The 21,395-nt window shown below is 31.7% G+C and overlaps 2 protein-coding genes across 2 annotated transcripts; one reads left to right on the forward strand and one right to left on the reverse strand.

Annotated features, from left to right (window-relative positions):
• Positions 1–336: 336 nt before the first annotated feature.
• Positions 337–3,205, reverse strand: TRIADDRAFT_54467 (uncharacterized protein; the record flags this gene model as incomplete). Its single annotated transcript, XM_002110948.1, has 13 exons — positions 337–414; positions 471–595; positions 661–739; positions 834–969; positions 1,050–1,177; positions 1,250–1,354; positions 1,432–1,513; positions 1,590–1,676; positions 1,778–1,840; positions 1,996–2,042; positions 2,173–2,262; positions 2,865–2,910; positions 3,054–3,205. The coding sequence occupies 13 exons, from the start codon at positions 3,203–3,205 to the stop codon at positions 337–339; spliced, it is 1,218 nt and encodes a 405-aa protein (XP_002110984.1).
• Positions 3,206–6,262: 3,057 nt separating this feature from the next.
• TRIADDRAFT_54468 (uncharacterized protein) lies at positions 6,263–21,315 on the forward strand (the record flags this gene model as incomplete). Its single annotated transcript, XM_002110413.1, has 42 exons — positions 6,263–6,367; positions 7,210–7,273; positions 7,420–7,513; positions 7,629–7,683; positions 7,816–7,910; positions 8,021–8,067; positions 8,162–8,193; positions 8,278–8,334; positions 8,424–8,507; positions 9,082–9,234; positions 9,322–9,429; positions 9,591–9,671; positions 9,791–9,874; positions 10,028–10,174; positions 10,775–10,840; positions 10,910–10,980; positions 11,165–11,486; positions 11,767–11,835; positions 12,507–12,622; positions 12,713–12,779; positions 12,965–13,014; positions 13,180–13,373; positions 13,784–13,932; positions 14,059–14,179; positions 14,280–14,390; positions 14,577–14,662; positions 14,791–14,865; positions 15,108–15,222; positions 15,520–15,572; positions 15,730–15,783; positions 15,916–15,963; positions 16,143–16,266; positions 16,455–16,524; positions 16,620–16,791; positions 16,898–16,934; positions 17,020–17,105; positions 17,285–17,349; positions 17,489–17,585; positions 17,776–19,490; positions 19,683–19,791; positions 19,874–19,983; positions 20,670–21,315. 42 exons carry the CDS (start codon positions 6,263–6,265, stop codon positions 21,313–21,315), a joined length of 6,204 nt encoding a protein of 2,067 aa, XP_002110449.1.
• Positions 21,316–21,395: the final 80 nt, after the last annotated feature.

The following is a 21,395-nucleotide window of genomic DNA, read 5'->3' on the forward strand; positions in this document are numbered from 1 at the left end:
CCTTTTAAGTAACTATGATTAATTTATTTTAGGTATGTTTAGCCATTAACGAAGCCGAAGTGGCGATAGCCTTGAAGGATCAGACTCTGATATCTTCCATTTTAAATGATGATTTATGATTCTCAAGAAATCACGCTTTGATTATTAATAATAATAGCTATCAAATACTTTTAATGCATATTGAACGCACTCGAAAAGAATAATATTTATACTCGTCTATTGACAAAAAAGTCATATTTTTGTAATTGAATGATTTTATTTCGACTCCGTTTCGTCAGATGACTGACGACAGTATTTGTAGTAAGTTAAAATTCAATAGAATAATCTTAATTAAATCTAGAGACCTTTCAATCTACTTTGTAATTCTTCTAGGGAGACCGGTTCTTCAGTTTCCTGTTGCGACTCAGTCGAGTCCTAAACAATAAATCGAATGAAAATTTAATCCCGCGTGCTAATCTTTTGTGCATTACCTTTACTAAGATCCTTACTTGTTCCACAGATGGCATATCGTACGCTCGTGCTAATCCTTTAGCTAAATCAGGATCAAGTTCTTCCTTCTTTTCCGATTCTGGGGTTTCATCAACCAATGTGATTCCTAAATGAATCAGTACCCTTAGTATCGTATTGTCATTACACAAAAAAATTTTTTAATTTTCTAACCCCATTCGTTAGATTCATGAACTACGTCTTCAGTTGGATCTTCCGACTCCGCCTCCGGAGGATTTTCGGCTAAATATTGCTATAAAAAATTTGAACAATAAAAAAACAATACTGAAATAAAGCGCTATACTTTGATAAATAAGTTTCTTCAAATTTTTATTTAATGTATTTACTTGATACTCTTCCTGACGTATCAAGCAGAAACTGTCATCACAATGAGGGTTAGGCTTCAAAGCCATGGTAGGAAAATAATCTTTCATAGCATTGTAACCTAAGTAGTGCGTGACAGATCCGAATTGTAATAGGTGCCTGTGAGACAAGTTTAGAAAAAGCTCCATTAGCACAAAATATCTAGGATTGTTTTGAATTGATGTAAATAGTTGCATTACTTTAGAGTATTTTGCACTAGAAAGCCGGCAACGATTCCCATAGTAGTTGGCAACGACGCAGCACAGACTCCTTCACGTTTCAGGGTTTTCTCATCAATATTATCAGCGACAACAAGAGGAGGAGCACACTAAAGTTAATTTTGTAGGGAAAAATTAGTTGAAGCCATATATCTTATCAACATTGGGCGAATACTACTTACAGCAAAGCAAGACGTTTGTCCAGGAATTACAACTTGGATATGTCCAGAAACTGCATTCTCGCTTACGCCCGATTCTATCCACATTTGATTTATTTCATTACAAGCCTAAAACGTTAGTTGCCAATGTCTTAGATCAACTGCTCTTTAATACCTTTTGGAACTGTTATAATATAATCCCTTACCATATTGATTGCCATCCTAGCTTCAAAATTGTCGACGCAACTTAAAACCAAATCGACAGGTTTACCTTGTAGACCACCACTCCTGTTGGTTAACGATTGATTCCATATCATTATAATATTGTAAAACAATTCAACCAATTATCATCAACTGAACTTACTTTATCCTACCAACAAAGTGATCATATTTATCGACTTTGGTTATGTTATAGTTGTGCGTTTCAAACTCAACATCTGGGTTTATATCCCTACAAAAATTAAATTTTAGTTGCTACAATGTATCAACGTTACCTTACATGAATTACAAATAGCCATAGAAAGTCATTACTATTATACCAAAGAAACTAACCGAAGAGTAGCTTCAGAAGCTTCAACTTTGCTCATTCCCGACTGATCAGGCCGAAAGAATAGCCTTTAAATACATAAAGAAAAACGATTTATTTATATATATATTTATCGATAGAACCGGCATCGTACAACAATGTAAAACGGTAATAGAAAACAGTCATCATGCTACAGTTTATACGTCGTAAAGACATTGAGCGTGTTCAATTGCTAACTTCGCACCTGTTCATATTCGCCAATTCAACTTTATCATAATCGAATAGAATGAGCTAAAAATTGTAAAATACACAAAATTTTAATTGCTGTCGGCAAACACGATGAGATATATGAACTAGTTTACGGTACAGATTCAAAATAAAAATTCGTATCTTCTAGCAATGACTCCTATATTTGTCATACCTTTCCAATGCCACATCTTGTTAGCATTTCGGCAGTAACGCTTCCAACGCCACCAACACCCACTATAGCTACAGTATAATGTCGAATATCCTATAAGAAAATGTTCTACTTAGTCTTCATTATAAATTTGTAATCACACCTTTAATCAACAAAGTTGAGGATCGGATTATTAATCTGACATAGAGTAGTAACACAGAAAGTTAATTATAGTAGCCGTGATTTTAAAATAGTTTCTTTTCTTTCCCTGTCTTAGTGCGGATCTATTATCATTTATTGAAACTTTTACTAATACAATTATCTATACATTTCAGTCAATTTAAGAAGCTGTAAATAGTACTGGAGTAAGCTTTTATTACAATTTGATAATAGTGATAACATGATTCCCTATTTAATTCACTTCATTGAGCTTTCTTTCTCAACTAGCGTAGATTACTGTCATGTTTTGATTCATTACTGTCTTCATTACGGTAAAAACTAATAACATAAAGCAATCAGCATGCCGAAGGTATTCAGTTATAATCTTTATGACTTGTGGTTGACGATTATCCTATTTTTATTATATATCATAAAAAAGACATTCAAATAGCCCATAAAACGCCCTTCATTTCGAATCGAATGTCAAAAAAATTGGATAGATATTTTTCAAGATCAATGTAGTACTAAGTTAATTTCTCGATCCATATCAAACTTACTTCATAATTTTTAACAATTCCCATCCGTTTAAGAGCCATTAATCGACTGAAAATAGACCATGTAAGTATTAGCAACATCATAAACTCATCGATCATTTATTCTAGGTGAAGTAACAATTCTAGCAATCCAAATATGTTGATCAACACCATGTATCATGTCAACATGATCTCTGTTTGACCGAATTATACCTGTAAGGGTTGCTATCGACAACTTCCGAACTCATCGTGGTAATCTTAACACGGTGTTGTGCTGATTTCTTAGCCAGTGCATCTTCTAGCTCTTGAATTTTGGCTTTTAATTGTTGATTCTCTTCAATCAGTGATGCAGTCTGATTCGCCATTTTGAATGGCAAAATGACGACAGCAATAGCGGGGGACTAATGACGACTGCTATGAATCGTTTCATCGTAACATAGTTTAAAGACCGCTTGACAGAGACATGCGCAATGGGGATTATGCTAATAAGTATCATGGTTGCCAAGCAAGCCAAAGGAGTACTCAAAGACAATTGCCGTTTTTCGCTCTATTTCTTTCTTTTAAGAGGAGAATTTTCCTTGAGTAGTCCCTAGCAAGCCTTATCTTTCATCCAAGTTTGAACAAGGCTAATACCCGGAAACACGATTAGAAAGGAAAAGACTATAGAATGGAAATAGACCAAGACTACAAATAGTGTGTTAAATGTGTTTAGGGTCACGTATTGTACTCACCTATACCATAGAAATGTATATATATATATATATATATACATAATATATATAATCATATATATAGTATAATATATAAAGTATATCATATATATGATAATACTATGGTAATGGGCAAAGATTACGGTGTGTTTGGTATGTTTAGGATCACATACTGCACTCATATATACTATAAAAATTTACTAACAGTCTAATCTACATTTAATAATAATACTTATTTCGCTGCTCAAATACACGAATGTAACATTTAGACAACATAAGTTTTCATATACGACTCTATTAAATTAACTTCACAATAAAAATAGACCACAACATCGCAAATATATCCTGTCAAATATGAAGTACAGAGAAAAGAGATATATAAAATAGCTTTAATTAGAATTATACCATAGATATTAGAATCAGTTTACCGATTTAGAGGTTTGAACTATAAAAGAGTAATATACGGTAAAATTCTAATAAAAGTGATAACAAGTTTAAATGATAACATACTCAGTAGAGAATATTTTACTAATTGCTAGGTCTAATGCTATAACATAGTTTAGAAATAATGACTGTAGATACTATAATGTTGCTTAATATGCAGTAGAATGCTAGCAAAAGTGATTATAAGTTTAAATTATAACCTAGATAGTAGGGAATATTTTACTGATTTTTAGGTCCAATGCTATAAAATACAGTAGATATTACAATATTACATGTGTATGTGTACGATAGAGTACCGAGAAAAAAGGTATTTGATGGTGGGCTTGATTATAATCCAGATATTAGGAATCAGAGATTGCCATTGAGGACTTTAGTATTCACTAATAGGAATGCTTTAACCATTTTTAGATTTACAATGATTACATGCTCAGTGCTATAAAGTATCAGTCAGAATAAATAGACATTATAGAATAATGTTGAAAATGTGTTCTGTAAATGATAGACAGATGAGAAAAAAGATGTATGACAACGTACTTAAATATTGTAGTCTAAGTTATAGCTTTCTATACTGACTACTAGATTAGCGTTGAAGCAAGAGTGTACTATATCGCCCATGATGAAGATTGTTTTCGCAGATTATAAATTCTAAAACAAGTTATTAAACCTTAAAATCGGAAATTATATATCGTACAATAAATCTGCATATGTTTAATTTAAATTGAACTGAAATATGATATTATAAAATCTGATGTAATATCGATAAAGCATATTCTGTAAGTGATAAGGTGCAGAACAAAGTATCGAAATAGGAATAGTAAATGATTTATTAGAAAAGTTCTCTCCTAAAATATAGATTTCACAGAGTAATTTCTCAAAACCGTTCAAAAATTAAGAACTTCTATTTTGGTCTACTAATTAATAGATATATATTTCAGTACTTCAAAGTATCCCGTAGAATATACCGTACAGCTCTACTCTAGATTTTAATTATGCTTGGTACTACTCTACCATAGCAGGTATACTTGTTTATATACTTTGCTCATCATGTCTAGTACCCAGTGGTAGAAATTAATTTTTGGTCAATCTATGCCATGGCTTAGTAGGAAAGGATAAATACCGCACTGCTTAGATTTACCAAAATTAAAATTTCAACCAATCTACGATACAATTTAATATTAAGTTCGGATATAATACTGTACTTTTAGAATCCTCTGCTGTGGTCTATTTTGATGTTAATCTAAACATGATAGTTAGATATCAATACACTTGCTCTAAGCACCTGGTAGTGAACAGTATTAACTCCATTTTTATTTAATGATCAATCTTATTAAAGATTAAAATATTTATGAATCGATATTCTATCTTATTAGTTCTCCTTTTTTGGTATAAATCTAAAGGAAAATTGAGGTAAAAATTGACTATTTCTATGTAATTCATTTTTGTTTCCTTACTCCAACCTGAATTAATTACAAATAAATAAATTTGAAAGAAGACAACGTCATCAGCAACACTTAAAATTTTTCCCAACCTTATAAGCTAGGCATTCTTACAAGATTTAATTGCATTATTTATCGAAGAATTAGGGTAGAGGCCAGTAGGGGAAATTGCGAATTATATGCCATCTGAATTAATTAATTATGTCGAGTATTATTGATTAGTAGAGCGTATCGACTATCTGTGATAAGCAATTTTTTGTACAATAAATATCATCTATCAATTATCGATAATACATCGCTTTATTCAAGTACTAATAGTACAAAAAAACGGAAAGTCGCTAAGATTTCAACTAGAAAATAGAAAATTTTTTTTAGCAATCCTTATCAATTACTTTATATTCTTGCCTCTGCTTACTCTGTATGGATTAATATCGATATTTACCACTCGTTGCAACAAAATCAACAGTAGGAGGTATCGATAGAGTACCAGATCATGTTAGAGTAGTTACTATACTCGATACATTGATGGAGAATAAATTAAAATTTAATTACGGCCTCATTATTATCTATTGTTATGTTAACGACTCTATTGAATACACAATAAATACAATTTACATATATGCACAACTGCGTCTGTGTGATATTGTATATCCTAGGCAACAAAAGATGCAACTTCCAAGCCGTAGTAACCAAAATCAAAGCTAAGGAATGTTTGTTAATTAACACCGAACAAGAACATCTTTATTCATAATTCGATGTTGGTCAAAATTTAATTAATAGTACGTTGAAATTGGATAATGACGATCAATAGTAATCTATATATGTACAGAAAATGGATGATATTAAACTAGATTCATGGAAAAATGAGTTGGCACGCATTAAGTATACTCTTAAAACCACAGAATCATATCCACTAACATTGCATAATGGCTTGCAGGTATGGTAAATTTATCAAACAGTTTTCTTTCCACATCTTATCCTACATTACAGTTACGAATTTATTCTGCAACTACTGGTTGATTAACTTTAGATTCAATTAATAACTTAAGGACTATGAACTAATTATACTTATATTAAAATTTATGTATAACGTGGGTTGTTTATGATTTAAATAGAAAGAATCTTTAATTTATGATGACCTTACATTTCGTTGCAATAGTTACTGCTAACTATCCAACTATTCTATCTCTTGTATCTTCGAACTCTTATTAGTTAGCCATATCATAGGATAGATAGTAAGCAGTGCTCAAACTTGATAATGATATGAAGTCATTTATACCGCATATTACCTGATGTGATTACGCTGATTTAACAGCTCCAATCAATAACATATAGAAGCTACAATGTACTCTGCGATTTTAGTGGATCCTAATAGATTTAATCTAATGATAAAATTGGCAGTCTTCTTACTAGCTAATGTAAGTGAATTTATTGGCCTTCTAAAATTCAAATATAAAGTCATATATATTTGAATCGAATATATGCTGAAGTAACAATGTCATCTAGTAAAAATGATCCCTCTATTAAACTGCTGCTACAAGTCAGTGTAGCTACTATTCACAATTTTTAAACTATGCCTGAGGTATCAGGTGGCACAGTTTGAGATCTCTTACTCCTTTTTAGTTCATTAAAGTCTCTAGCTAGTGTACATTACGTTATTCTCCAAATATAAGTTATAAACAACATGGTAAATTAATATTCATTACTAGGATTTATTTTGCATATAAAAATGCGTTCAATGCTGTTTTGCACACTTAAAATTTCAATTTAATGATACAGCTCGAGCATCAAATGGTCCATCCTTTCCCTGTTCGATGTATAACATACGCAAGCGCTAAAACAGGTACAAATTACAAGATGAGTACAAGTTATGATTATCCTTATCAATAATTATATATGAAATCTCTGCTCTTGAGTATATTGATTACCACTGAATATAGACTTGATTAGATAAATATATCTTGACATGTACTGTTTATAAATTTTTAGGACAGCAATTTATTTCTCATCTGGGGAGTGGATCTAATACTCAGATTAACATTTGGACGATAGCAAATGCAGGATTTACAAAAAAGTTTCAAAGGTATAATATTCTATTCATTTTTAATTACTGTACCTGCCGCTATTTAATTAAAGGATTTACAGGATATCATTTTAATAAAACATAATTAATTTTTGTTTTTATGTTATTTTTTTAGAATTAAAATACAATCAATAACTATCAATCATCTTACTTATGTTGCCAAGCATAGAGTAGGTTTATTCTATTCGATATTCTTCCATCTAATAGAATCCTATAAATTATCTTCTCTTCATATAAAAAATATTGGAAAGTAAATACAAAAAGCTAACTTTATAATTTATAATTTCGCTCAACTTTTTTAGGTTTTTGTTGGATTTTGCCAGGATTTATATCTTCGTGTATTCTCTAGCGTATTTGATGAATTATCTCGAGCCTTATGTCCAACCACAGTTTTAAGGTCGCTATAACAAATATATTGCAGTTGACTTCGTAATCGTAAGAAGAACATAAGCTATTTGATATTTATAACTTTCTAATATATATAAAATAATTCTTCTACTACAATAGTGTATTTTATAATGAACCTACAGATGAAATCTTTACATGTGGAGTCGGTAAGCTTACTTCATTTTTCTCTCTACGAAAAACATATGCAACTCTACTTCATCTCGTAAAACAAGTAATTTTCACAATGTAATTCTCTAACAGGTTTTATTTCTATATGGAAATTCGGAAATAAGGTAATTGTTTGATAATACATATGCGTAAGATACAGTTTTGCTCCTTTGGTAGCATGCCATTTATTATTATATATCTTTTGCTAGATAAATGATCCATTAGAGCCAGGGCGCAACATTCCGACGACCGTTACACCAGATAAGGTTAAAAATATGGCTTATATCATGAATTTATCTCACAGCATTATAGCAGTATAACTAGCATTAATTGGTATTAATATCTATATTCACAGTGGGTAACTGGATTTGAAGTTTATCCTAATGCCGAAAAATTATTAGCAATCAGTGGCGATGGAATTTTCGTACTGGATTACTATGTAAGTCAATTTAAACTTTATATAAATTTAACAATTGATGATTTACAGTAAAAAAATGAGCGTTTTTATACAAAATGGCAAGTGATAGTGCGAAATCTATCTCAAATTTTACATTAAAATTGATTTTGTAGTTTATTGGAAATACTCTATCAATACTAATAAGTAATTCCTTCTGAAATTGCTAATAGAAGAACCAACTTTGTTGTTACTTTTATAGCACAACGAACAAGTCAATTTCTTCAAAAACTGGCATGATCTGTCTTTAACATGGTAAAGTATTAAACTCTAAATTTTATATTTTGATTTCAACCGATGAGAACTTTGTAGTAAAGTAGATTTGATCTAATTTTTTTCTTGATGTACGCATTCCAGCTGTGCCGTTTATAGGCCGTTAGAATATATTATTACAGGAGCTAAGGATGGTCCAATTAAAGTAAAAATTAAACTCTAGTTCTATAAAATTAGTCTAAATTTTGATCACTGTCATAAAACTTTCTTAAGTTCTTTTGAACCTAAATAATACTATTGTTCACTAAATTATTGCGCTACCTGTCCTGAAACTTCATTCCAATAGGTCTGGAATTTAATGGTTTACAGCTTAATTCATACCTTCCATGGTCATTTACAAAGTGTAACCGGATTAATTGTGCATCCTCATGAGCCATTGTTGTTATCTAGCTCGACAGATCATACTCTGAGAACATGGAGACTAGATACATTTGAAGAAGTAATACAGAATTATAACTCACAAAGATTTACAGTTACCGAATTGTTTGTTATAGCTTACTCAATGCTGCTATTTGAATTTAAATAGACATGTCGAATTAATGTCGGAGACGCTATACTTGGCATGAAATTGTTAAATAACCATCAACTATTTTATCATTCGAAAGATACTATTAAAGTGTGGAATTTAAATCATGTAAGTTATCAGTCTTGAACTTGAACAAAATACAGAGAATATCTGACTACACATCTATATCTGTATAAATTAAAGATCAATTTCATTTTATATTTCTGATGCATGTAGTAATCCTTTCGTGAAATTTAGGTAATTACTTCTCATATTATTTAGTTTTATAGCGTATTTGCGGTAATTCATTCTCATGTGATAAGAATGTCTTGCGTTATGACAAAGTAACCACAGTTGCTGTAATGCAAACGGTAAAAATATAGGCTGATAATTATATATATATGTAATTGTCCTTTAAATATGCGTAAAAGTAACGAATAGCCAGCCCTTATTTCGATTCATATTCACTATATAAATTGAAATAAATAAGGACGATGCCATAGAAGTCGAATACTTAGAAGATAATAAAGTGCCATCGCTATCGCTCCTCTTTGCTGGTCTCTACAATGGCGAAGTAAGTAATAGCCATCAAATTTACCCTTCTATCTATATTGGATCAAAAATTAGTACTTTAGATTTTTTGAAGTCGTATGAAATTAGGACTCCATTTAACATCCCAATTCTATTAAATAGATGTCTTGATCCTTTTCGATTAAATCAATTATAGATATCATTACTCCATGGTTCAAATACTAGAATGGAAAATATTGCAGCTCATGGAGGAGCTATAATACGATTAACAGTATCTGAGCGCAACATCAATAGCACAGGAATTGGTCGTTATTGTAGACTTGTATCACTAGGAAATGATAGAGTAAGCATAGATTAAGATGATGCGGCAATTTATCTAAATTATTTAGATCACATTTCAGTGAGATTCAGAACGATGAAATGGATACTTATATACCACAAAAGTATCTATATGTTTATATCACAAAGTTCTTACCGTACATGACCTGATAAGAGTACACTTTGCCAGTTGGTTCTCTAGGGAATTTAGCATATTAATGCATACTTCAGTAGAACTTATGACAAGGAAAAGTTATGCACATCCATAAATTACACTTAAGGGTACTTTTGCAATTAAAGCGTAAGCAGTTCATCTTACTGAGCCCTAGCTTACTGCATTCGCGTAAATTATACTGAATGTTCACTTGCTACAGTTAATCCAGAAAAGTTTTTCAGAGCTTAATATTAGAAATAACTATGCCATGATAAAAGAGATTTTTGGGAAAAGTTAAAAGATCCGACTTTGCTATCGTCTATTAATAACTATTATAAATGACGAATTATCTTAAGAAATGGTTAAAATGTGTACAATAATTGAATAGTTAAAGCAAGAGTTTCCTTGATTCGGGCAAATAATTATACCAGATACAAAACTTATGGTTTATCCCTGTTGTAAACTTTTCAGATTGTTAGAATATGGAGAGTTAATGTTATCCATCCCGAAACAATCTATCTAAGTGGCTTACGAAGTGTAAGTTAAGCTTATTACCTGTAGCGGAATTAATTCTCCACTAATTTATTCATATCCGGTATACTGTAGGTCACGTTGGATGGTGTACCTACAAATGTCTGCATGATGGATAATGCTCTTTGTGTATCGATGAGAGACTAGTAAGTATATACCATATTTATATATCCAATTAAGAGGTTATGTAGCATTAGCTGAATGATACAGATTATATCAAAATTTGCTATAGGCTTTTCTACCGCCATTACAGGCAGTAGAATAATACGGCCTTTAAAGATCGGATTTATAAATAAAAAATTTTAACTAATGATTACCCGTTTATTCCAGTTCTACTGTCATATACCAACTCCATGAAACCAAAGGTGGTGAATATATTCATCAACTTAGTAGCCCTGATCATACGAAAGATAATGCCAGTGATGCAGATAATAAATTAAAAAATCGCGCTCTATCCCTTAATACCTCGAAATCGGTTGGATTGGAAGCACCTAGCTCGGAGAATCGATCAATAACTGCCATGACGACTAGAACATTTGAAACTATTGAAGAAGTAGAAAGTAGCGATAGTTTGCTCAATCTTTCACGCGAACGACATGCAACCGTACTAACCCAAGCAAGTAGCCATTGGTCATATACCGACGCATATACGGTAGGATAATTCAAAGTTTATTCAACTTTATTTTATTTTATAATTTCGTATCTAATGATGTATATCATATCTACGTCAATTAATAGAACAAAGCAAATAATATTTCAATTTTTTCTCATCATCAAGACGAAGAGCATACGCAAGAGGTTATTTCCATATTTAGTAAAATGAATTACTGTTTATATATGCGCATATGAAATTAAGAATTTCATTATAAAAATGACTGGTTTACATTTATATTCTGTGTATGAAATTCTAATCTCCTCTCTATATAATATAGGTGATAGACATAAGTTGCTGTTCCGCTCTGCAATTATTTGTTACATCTGCAAGAGATGGTTCGGTCAAGGTAGAAATATTTCTGTGATAGAAATTAATCTTACAAATTTTACTTATGCCAATTGAACAAGCTGAATTCTTGATAGATCCGAACGAGTTTTCATCCGATAGACTTAGTCATGATAATGATTGGAGGCAATAATCACAGTTTATTTCTATCATTTTATTGTAATGTGCACCAAATTATAATAGAATATTTGAAAGTTATAATAAATATACATGTATCGTTTAAACATGCAGTAAATTAGTATTACAGCGACTTTTACTCTTAGAAGCATGTCGTAATTAATATCATTACTCTTTCGTTGGGAATACGTATATAAGCGTATTCATTTAGAAAATTAGATTAGGATTGATATTGATTTATAAAAATTCTATTTAATATGAGAAAAAAATAAAGCTGATTATTAGCATTAGTTAATGTAGTGTATTAATTTGAAATTCAGTTAACGGGTGTTGCAAAATAGAATATCAATTGTAGCTTAATTTCTCGAAAGAGTAGGGATCTAAAGTGATATCACTATAGCGTACTATTGAGGAAATATATTATTACGTAGGATATTAGTCCAAAATTAAAATACTTTGAATCGAATAATATATATAGAATAGTGTCACAAATCACACAGTGCCGCTTTCAGCCTGATTATTGTCTAACTTATATTTAAATACTGGCATCCTTAGGTATGGGACACTGAAAACGGTCTAGTAAGGGAGATGGTATTTGATGATAGCATTCGTGGAGTTACTTTTATGAATAAACGAGGTGATATACTTATCGGTTTCCAAAAGCACATCAGGTAAAATTTACCTTCATAGAAACTCAGAATATATTAATGAAAGCTTCAAGTTATTGATTTATAATACCTATAAAATCTGCTATTGAATAGTATGATTCCTGTGCATAATTACTTGCCGCCACAATATCTGGAAAAGTTAATAGAAATGGATTTTGAGGTATTTAGTTATAAGATACATATTTATAGATATGAGCAGCTAGAATAGCATAACATGGTAAATTTCTTAACTAAACTGTCACAGATGGAATCTTAGCGAATATATAGTATGTGGTTGTATAAGGAAAGATCATTGTGGGGTAGCATACAGTATTTCTTATATGTTAACTACTTAACTAACTTTAGGATGAACCAATTGAGGAACCAGCACCATTTAATACTGAAGCTCAATTCTGGTATGAGAGACGAAAATATTTCTTCAACATTCAACTTTTACGATATCTTTAGTTCACTGAGCATTGTTGCTTTTGCAAATATGATCAAGATTATGTATTAATCGCCTACTGAACGTCAACATATATGTATAAAAACTAAATATTTACTAAACTCGTCCTTTAAAGGTACAAGAAAGATAGTATACCAACATTGCCTGTACCATTGGAATGGCGTCTTCAAGATCATCCTAATTATGATCTAAGAGCTATTCGTATAGCCAATATGTCGATGAATAAGACGGAAGCCTTCCATCCAACGTTATTGTCTAGATTATACTATGGTCTTAGCAACACAGAATTTATATCAAAAGATGATATAGGTATTAAAATTTTATACTAGCTAAATAGCGTTAGGCAATAGCTATCTACGGTAATTTAGACTAAAGTAGTAGTTCATATCCCACTGATGAGAACATATATCATTACTTTACATTTCTTGAGAGTTTATCAATCTTTAGCCAGCTGAAGATTGGCTTAGATGCTTTTAAATATTCTTCAATCGTCTACTGAGTATGAGGTTGTGCATTATATCATATCACTCAAGGATACATTTGTAATTCTGCATTTTTTACTAGACTGTACGCTAACTATAAAATTTTAATCTATTACGAACAGCATTCTAAGAAAAATTTATCGTTGACAAGCACTATTGTATTGTACTTCATAGATTAAAGCAACCCTCGAATACTTAGACTAGTTATATAAATGCTTTGTAATCTTTTATTCACAGAACGAGGCGAAAAAGCCATACGAATTTTCCTGAAGCAAGGCGTTCTTATTAAGAAGCGACTAAAAGACAAATTGCATTCGCTAGCTAGACGAGCAAGAGCACGAACATTAGTGCTCAAGGAAGAGTCGGAGCCTGCTCAAGTTACTGATGTGAGAGTCTAAATCAAATCAATAATTGTTGAACTACAGTACTTTACATTCCAAGTTATACATTGTTGGAGAATTTCCGAGTGTTATAGTAGTTAATTTAATAAAGCATTTATTTTACTTTTTCAGCTTATTTCCAAGAAATCTGAAGGAAATAGTCGAAAAACAAGCTTAACCAATGCTTCTAATGATTTAGTAACAGGCAATAATGTTGACGATAGTGATATTCTTTCGCAAAATATTTATAAAGGTAAACCATATCTCGTCATAGCGAAAGCTTCAATTAGCGTAGTGATACAACAATAAATAATTGCCCTAACCAACTTATATTCAATATTTGAAAATAATAGATGAAATGGAGGAGTCTGAAGTTAAGAAACTTGATGCTATGGTAGATGGAATGATTACTGAAATTGCATCCGTTGTGTTCGATGATAATTTCTCCTTACTTTATCATGACGGTAGGTATTTACTTCGTTCAATGTAATATTATCCGTAGATATTACGATATTTTGGATATTAACCGGGTTGATTACAATTGATTTAGTCTATAAATACGGTACTATAGTAAATATTTCCATCATTATAATTCCATTCATTATCAATGAACTATGAACTAATTTATACACAATTTGATTATTACGTAGGATATGTTCCTAATTCAGTTGCGCGAAAACTTTTGGAAGATTTCATGCCCGACCTTCATAGCGTCGTCGTTCTGCCACCAGCTCAGGTAAATAGCAGTCTGCTCTAATATAATATTGAATAACAAAATAATTTCTGTTCACCGCTATGCTATTCAGAGCGTAATTGTAATTTTGAATTTTTGCAACATTGCAACATGTTGACTGATTATAACAGAAAAAGAAAGACCCATCGATGGAGTTTGAAGTCTTACCCGAAGAAAACGATGAGGAAGATCGCGTGTTCATTTGGGTAAACATTTTTAGCTTGCATAATACACTTGGATATTATCATATTATATCACTTAAAAAGAACGTATAGTAATTGATTAATAGTCTAAATTGCGTTAATGCTTGTATGAAATGAATTCTAAGCAAGTTCATAAACGTTTGTACTTAAAAAGGCATTATGCAATATTAATCATCGTGCTTGTAGGAAAAATTTTTTTACAAACGCACAATTTCATAACGAAATAATCCTTATTCTACAACTAGAGCGATAGCAACTCAGAAAAAGAAAGCAAAGAAACAGATACGTCCAAAGAAAAGCTAGTAGACAATCGCACTCGCACGTATACATTTGATTTCTCTGGCAAAAGAATTAAAAAACGTAATTATTTCCATGATTGGATAATTCATAAATTCAATCTATATCAGCTGTAATATATAAATTATTGTACGACCAAACTAGACGCTGTGATAATCAGCTCTATTTTACTATTTAAGCAATCATATTTTATCGATTTACTGCATTATATTCTACTAAATTCGCAATATAAGTAACTGTTTATTTGGGCTTAAATATTTGCGGCTAATAAGAGCCAAACTGGTTAAAGCTGAATGAGTACTTGCAATTAATTAATACTCAACAACTCCAAATTCTACTCTTGCGTGTCATCATCAATAGCTTTTAAAAAGAAAAAGAAGGAGGAATCCAAAGATTCTAATGCAGCTCAAGAGGTAAATTATAAAATGATTATGAGCTAAGACGTTTTTATGGGATAACATGTAAAGATACTATTGATAATTACCAAATCTCTATTCTAATCTGATATTAACTCAATACTATTTTAAGACCTTAAATTAATATTTATTAAAATTCCTTTGCGTTGACTAGACTGTAGCCAAATCCAAACCACGTAAAGGGGTTAGAATTCGATTTCAAAAACAGGTATAAATACATTTACAGCTTTATTAGGGCTTATCAGAATTACGAGAGGCACTAATGTCTATGATTATATGCGAATTTTCAAAGTTTTCAAAGTTTCATTTCCTACAAATTTTAAATTAATATCATATCTAGTCTTTGCCACCTCCGACGGAAAAGAAGTCAGTTAAAGTGGCAAAAGACGTAAGAAATAATCAAATGACTATATATAATAACAATTTATCCTTCATCATGTTAATTAGCACACTTCGTTAAGAACTCCTACATAAATTCATACAGTATCATTCATTTTCGGCTATTATGAATATTTCCATTCTATTAATTAATAGCTAATAACTAAAATAATGCACTATCGTAATTAGAATCTAGCTGATTTAGTTTACGAAGGCGATAGATCACTAGAAGATGTCTTGAAAAGATTAGCTAAATTGGGTTTCATGCCAAGAGGAATCTCTCAAACTAAAGATTCAATTCTAAAAGTATTCTGTAAGTGATAGAATTTGCTTTAATGCAGCCGTAAATATTTAGACATACACATACAGAAACATGCAGTAACCTATCGTAGCGTGCAATTGTCTATATTCCTAAGTCTCAGACTTTGCGGTATTTTATTTAAATGCCTATCGAGTACTGTAATTCTCTGGTAGCTAAATATTATATCTGACAATTCCTAGTGATGATGATTGATCATTGTACGACGGTGGTACACCAGGAAATATGCGCTGGCATAATATCCATCAATAAGTAAGAATAACATTCGTGAACGATATTCTTAAAGGATGATAAAAATAGCAAATTTAAAAAAAATACTTTTATAACTTTAATCTTCCTCCACTTAGATTTAATGGCTTAGATGAAAATGATATTGATACTGTGGTCAAAAAGTTAATCGAACAGTTAAATCACCCATTGCCACAAGTGCGATTGAACGCTACTCAAGCATTATCTACGATGGGTATCAAAAATAAAAGTATTATGGTTGCCATGCTGCCTCGACTTGTCGACAGTCAGGTATTGATATTATAAAAAAAGGAAATAGGATAGATATTCTGGAATGATCCTATCGTCTGTTACTATTTATGGTAATGAATAATATTTGCTCTATTTTATTCCCTAGGCAAGTATTCGTGACGAAGCCAAAGTTTTATTAGAGAGTATGGGAATCAAATCGAGGCAAATTATTATTTTTAATTCATTTTATCATTTATAAACTTCGCATATCTGAGTCTATTAACATAGTTTCCTCTTTCATCACCAATAGGGAAGATTTGATTAAATTAATGGAAGAATTAGGAGCTTTAAAAACAGTAGAGCAAGTTGATGAGGTAAGTCTTTTCGAATTGCTTAAGTTAAAATTACTTATATAAGGGCACGTGTATAACTAAATCGCTTAGATTTCTGAATGAAAGGCTTCTCAACATCTTTATATATCAATAATACCTACTTGAAATTATCTAACAAGTACCATCTATTTTGATTTCTATACAAATGTGTGCACATTTAGGCGGAGTTAATAGCCGATATTGCGGATAGACAGGTTAAAGGAGAAGACATGGAAAATACGGATCGGTATGCTTTTATCATCGAATTATATAACTAACTGTTACTAATTTATATTTACGACCATGTAAATCACAGAGAGCATTTATTATACTAACGTTTATTTCTACAAATATCCTTGTCACTATTTAATATTTATAATCATAAGAATGTCAGCTTGGCTTGCTGATGTGCCTTCAGAAGAGAAAGATGTGATAGATGATTTTCTTGAAGGTGCAGAAGTCCCAGCGGAAGAGGAAAACGCGGTAAGTACCGGTATACTCGTATAAGCTTTTGCATCTTTTAGTCTTACAAATGATACTAGGATAAGTTATAATTAATGATATTTAAGCGCTAGTAGCTACGGTAGTAGAAGATATTTGCATATGATATACAAAACATGATAATCAATTCATCAGTAATATGTCTGCATAAAATAATACAAAATGTGATTAGGTAAGCCAAGAAGAACTAGGTTTATCGGAAGAAAAATCCGATACCATGGTCCCTTCAACTACAGAAAAGGATGTAATTCATACAAATGATGAAGTAAGTGATAATATGGAAGAAAAAGGAGAGCAAGAGATTGATTTTGATGAGCAGGAAGCGGACGATAATAAAGTCAGCGATCATTTAGATGAGAACGAGGCAGAAGATGCAGCATCAGCCGGTACTAAATCAATGTGGAAGTCAAGAAAGCAAAAAATTATTGGTGCTACTAGGATGCGCTATAACCTCTTAATTCATCGTTCCAAGACCAAACTGGAAAAAAATAACGATGAGAAGGATAATGAAAAAGTTGCTAACCAGTCTGATATAACGTTTAAAAAGCTAAAAAAGTTAAATCGCAATGCTGGAGGCGGCTTAAGTGATCATTCTACGGATGGAAGTAGATCCAAACAAGCTAGTGATCATAGAGGCGATAGCATTAAGTCTTCTAATACGGATGAAAATGACAAAATGGACGATAAATCTCATTATAGGCGCCATCGACATCGACATAAAAAACGCGGTAATACAGTAAGAATTGATACAGAAGATTTAGGTCAAGGTGATGAAGCCAGTAGTCAAACTGCGAATCAAGATTTATCTACAAAAGCTAAGCAGCGTCGAAATCGAGAACGAGTTAGAAGACATCGTAATAGGAAACAAGAGATCGAAGTTATTAGTACAAACGAAATGGCAAACATTATTCCTAAGGTTAATGGAATCGATAGTGAATTCTCAAGTGACGATCTCAAGGATGACGATTTTAAAGATAGCCAAAGTTCCGATGATGGAGTTTATGTTCGAGTTGATTCAGGCAAAAGGAAACAGAAGAGCAAGAAACACCCTGATGTCTATTTACCTTCTATTGCTAAGGCTAGATCCAATACTTACCATCCAATTTATCGTAGCTCTAGCCGAATTGATGTAGAAGATAGGGATAAATTCTTAAAAAGTAGAGATAAACAGGTTCTTACCAGTGGAAATGAAGAACAAACACCAACACTTCCTTCATTAACGGCTGATGATAGGGCACGGCAATCTGATGCTTCAAGTATAAGACGTAGTAGATCTTCTAGAGCTAGTAGTAAAGATTATAATTCAATGTCAGACACACAGCCACATCCGTTAGATCAACGTATTAAACAGCCATTAAAGAAGCTTGATAGCGATGGTAGTCATGATGAAAGTAAATTGAAAGATCAAACCATTAAGGGAGATATTACACTGCCAGAAGTAGATAGCTCTTCTGATCATAGTTCAGCCATTCATAAAAGCCAGAAAGGTTCTAAATTAACCAGCGACAAAAACGAAAGTCCAGATCGAAAGTCGCAAGTTAGTCGAGCATTAGAATTGTTAAAAAGTATTGATGAAGACATTGTACAAATTAGGCAGCAGTTAAAAGAAGAACGAGATGAAATCAAATCTGCATCCAGGTCTTCTCCGAGGCACAGCCGAAAGAAACATGTGCAGGATAAAAAGACTGATTCTATTTTATCATCATTTAATGCTGGCTTAGCTTTCATTAAAAGTTTAAATGCTAAAACTGGCGATCATCGCGGAAGAGAAGTTTATTCGGCACCAACAACAGAAAAAGAAGAAAAAAGTATTATACTGCGGAAAAGTGATAAATTTCGAGTCGATTATACTAAACTTTACGCTAATAAATTTATACATGACGATAGGTAAGGAAAATTGATATTCCGGAGCAAATGCCTAATAGTAAAATAAGCATAATCCGTCATAATTGAATAATCTTGAGTTATGAACGTACAGCTAAGCAATATTAATAACTCATTGCTACTAGCATTATACGCCTATGGTGTTTTTGTATTCAGTTAATTAATCGTCCATTTTCATCTCGATGTTGTCTATAGAGCTAAATTAACTACAGCTGTCTCCGATGCGAGTTCAGGAATTCGATTAAAAATGACCAAAGGGTCAAAAGGACAGCGACTTACAAAAATGGTGGTTGTAGATGCTATGGTGAGCATAAATGTTTGCCCGATACTTAACATCAATAACTGATTCAAGACCTTTTTTAACCTCCTCTTCTCATTTATATTAGAATGATAGTAATAACAGCAAATCGTATGATCACCTGAAAAATTTGAAAGAAGACGAAAAATACTTTATTGAACCTTTACCTCATAAGCTAGGCATTCATACTCCAATAAGGTAAGACTGACTAATGTCGATAATATTTTGTGATTACTACACTTAGACCTCTTTCATTTAAAATCATATTATCGTACTGAAAGAAGTTATGTAGCCTATAAAATACGAATACTAAATCCCATTATAATTCTGATAACCTTTCATTTCTGGCATGAATTGATAGCTGCCATCTATCGTGCTGTAGTATAGTGGTATAATATACGAGCATGATTTACTCAACTTGAAATGTTATAAATGTTATATTACCGGTAATATTACAGTTCCTACTTTCTTACTGTAAATCTATCTCAGAAAGAGAATTACCGAGATAGAAAGATTATTCACTTATATTATTACTTACAGTACTTTGTCCGTATACTGCAATTTCATATTTATCCCATTGATGTGCAGTAATCATTATAATATATAAAATCCTATTTCAAGAGAGTAATATAATATTGTAATATAATATAACCTACTATAGTAGATAATATATGATAGAACGGCTACAGTAGTTATCTGTTTGCTACAGTTAGTAGCATTTTCCTATCTGCTTTAATAGATGTAATCAGAATAGTAGTTGAAAAATTATTACTATTCCAAGTTACAACTAGCTAAAGCAATATACTATTAAAATGATTTCGTAAAAATGATCCGTCTTCATCACTGATTGGTATTTCTTGCTCATTTCACACCAATATTTATAGGAGTAAAGGAAATATTCGCTTTGGTATCATGAATATGATCTGGACAACAGAAGCACCTGAATTAAAATTACAAACCGATACTCGTATTCAGCTGGATGAAAATGCGGAAAGATTAATTCCATTTGATGAAGATGATAACGAAATTAAAGCAAGGAATGAAATTGCTACAAAGCGACATCATTACGACGCGCTATTGCAGCAAATGAGATTCCCATCGTCTTTAGAGGTTATTAATAGATCGATATCAGCGCCTGTGACCGAGTTAGACCATAAAAAAGCCCAAGGTGATGGCAAAGAAACAGTAGAATTAATTAATCAACTACTTCAATCCACAAATTATCTTTTAATACAACCACCAAACGACTATTTAGCTAAAGCAAATTTTAAATCCGATTATCATAATAAATCCGATAACCAAGCATCAGTTCAAAATAATCCTAGCAATAATCACCGACATCAAATTCCAGCTCATGATGTTCATACACAGCCCATTCCACAATCGAAAATGGAGGTTAATGATGAAGATGGTGATACTAAGTTAAAAAATTCGACTCTATTGTATTTAGCAAACCATCAGGCCGATATTAAGAACAGTGAGGGTCACAAATTGTCCAATCTCAACATATTACCTAGTATAGCTTCATAATGAATGCTCCATAAGAAGAACTGTATTGTAATCTGAAATATTTTAATACAGGAATCAAGATCGATATACTGTAACTAACG

This window comes from Trichoplax adhaerens, genomic scaffold (genome assembly GCF_000150275.1).
Source record: "Trichoplax adhaerens TRIADscaffold_3 genomic scaffold, whole genome shotgun sequence".
In the NCBI taxonomy this organism is placed as follows: Eukaryota; Metazoa; Placozoa; class Uniplacotomia; order Trichoplacea; family Trichoplacidae; genus Trichoplax; species Trichoplax adhaerens.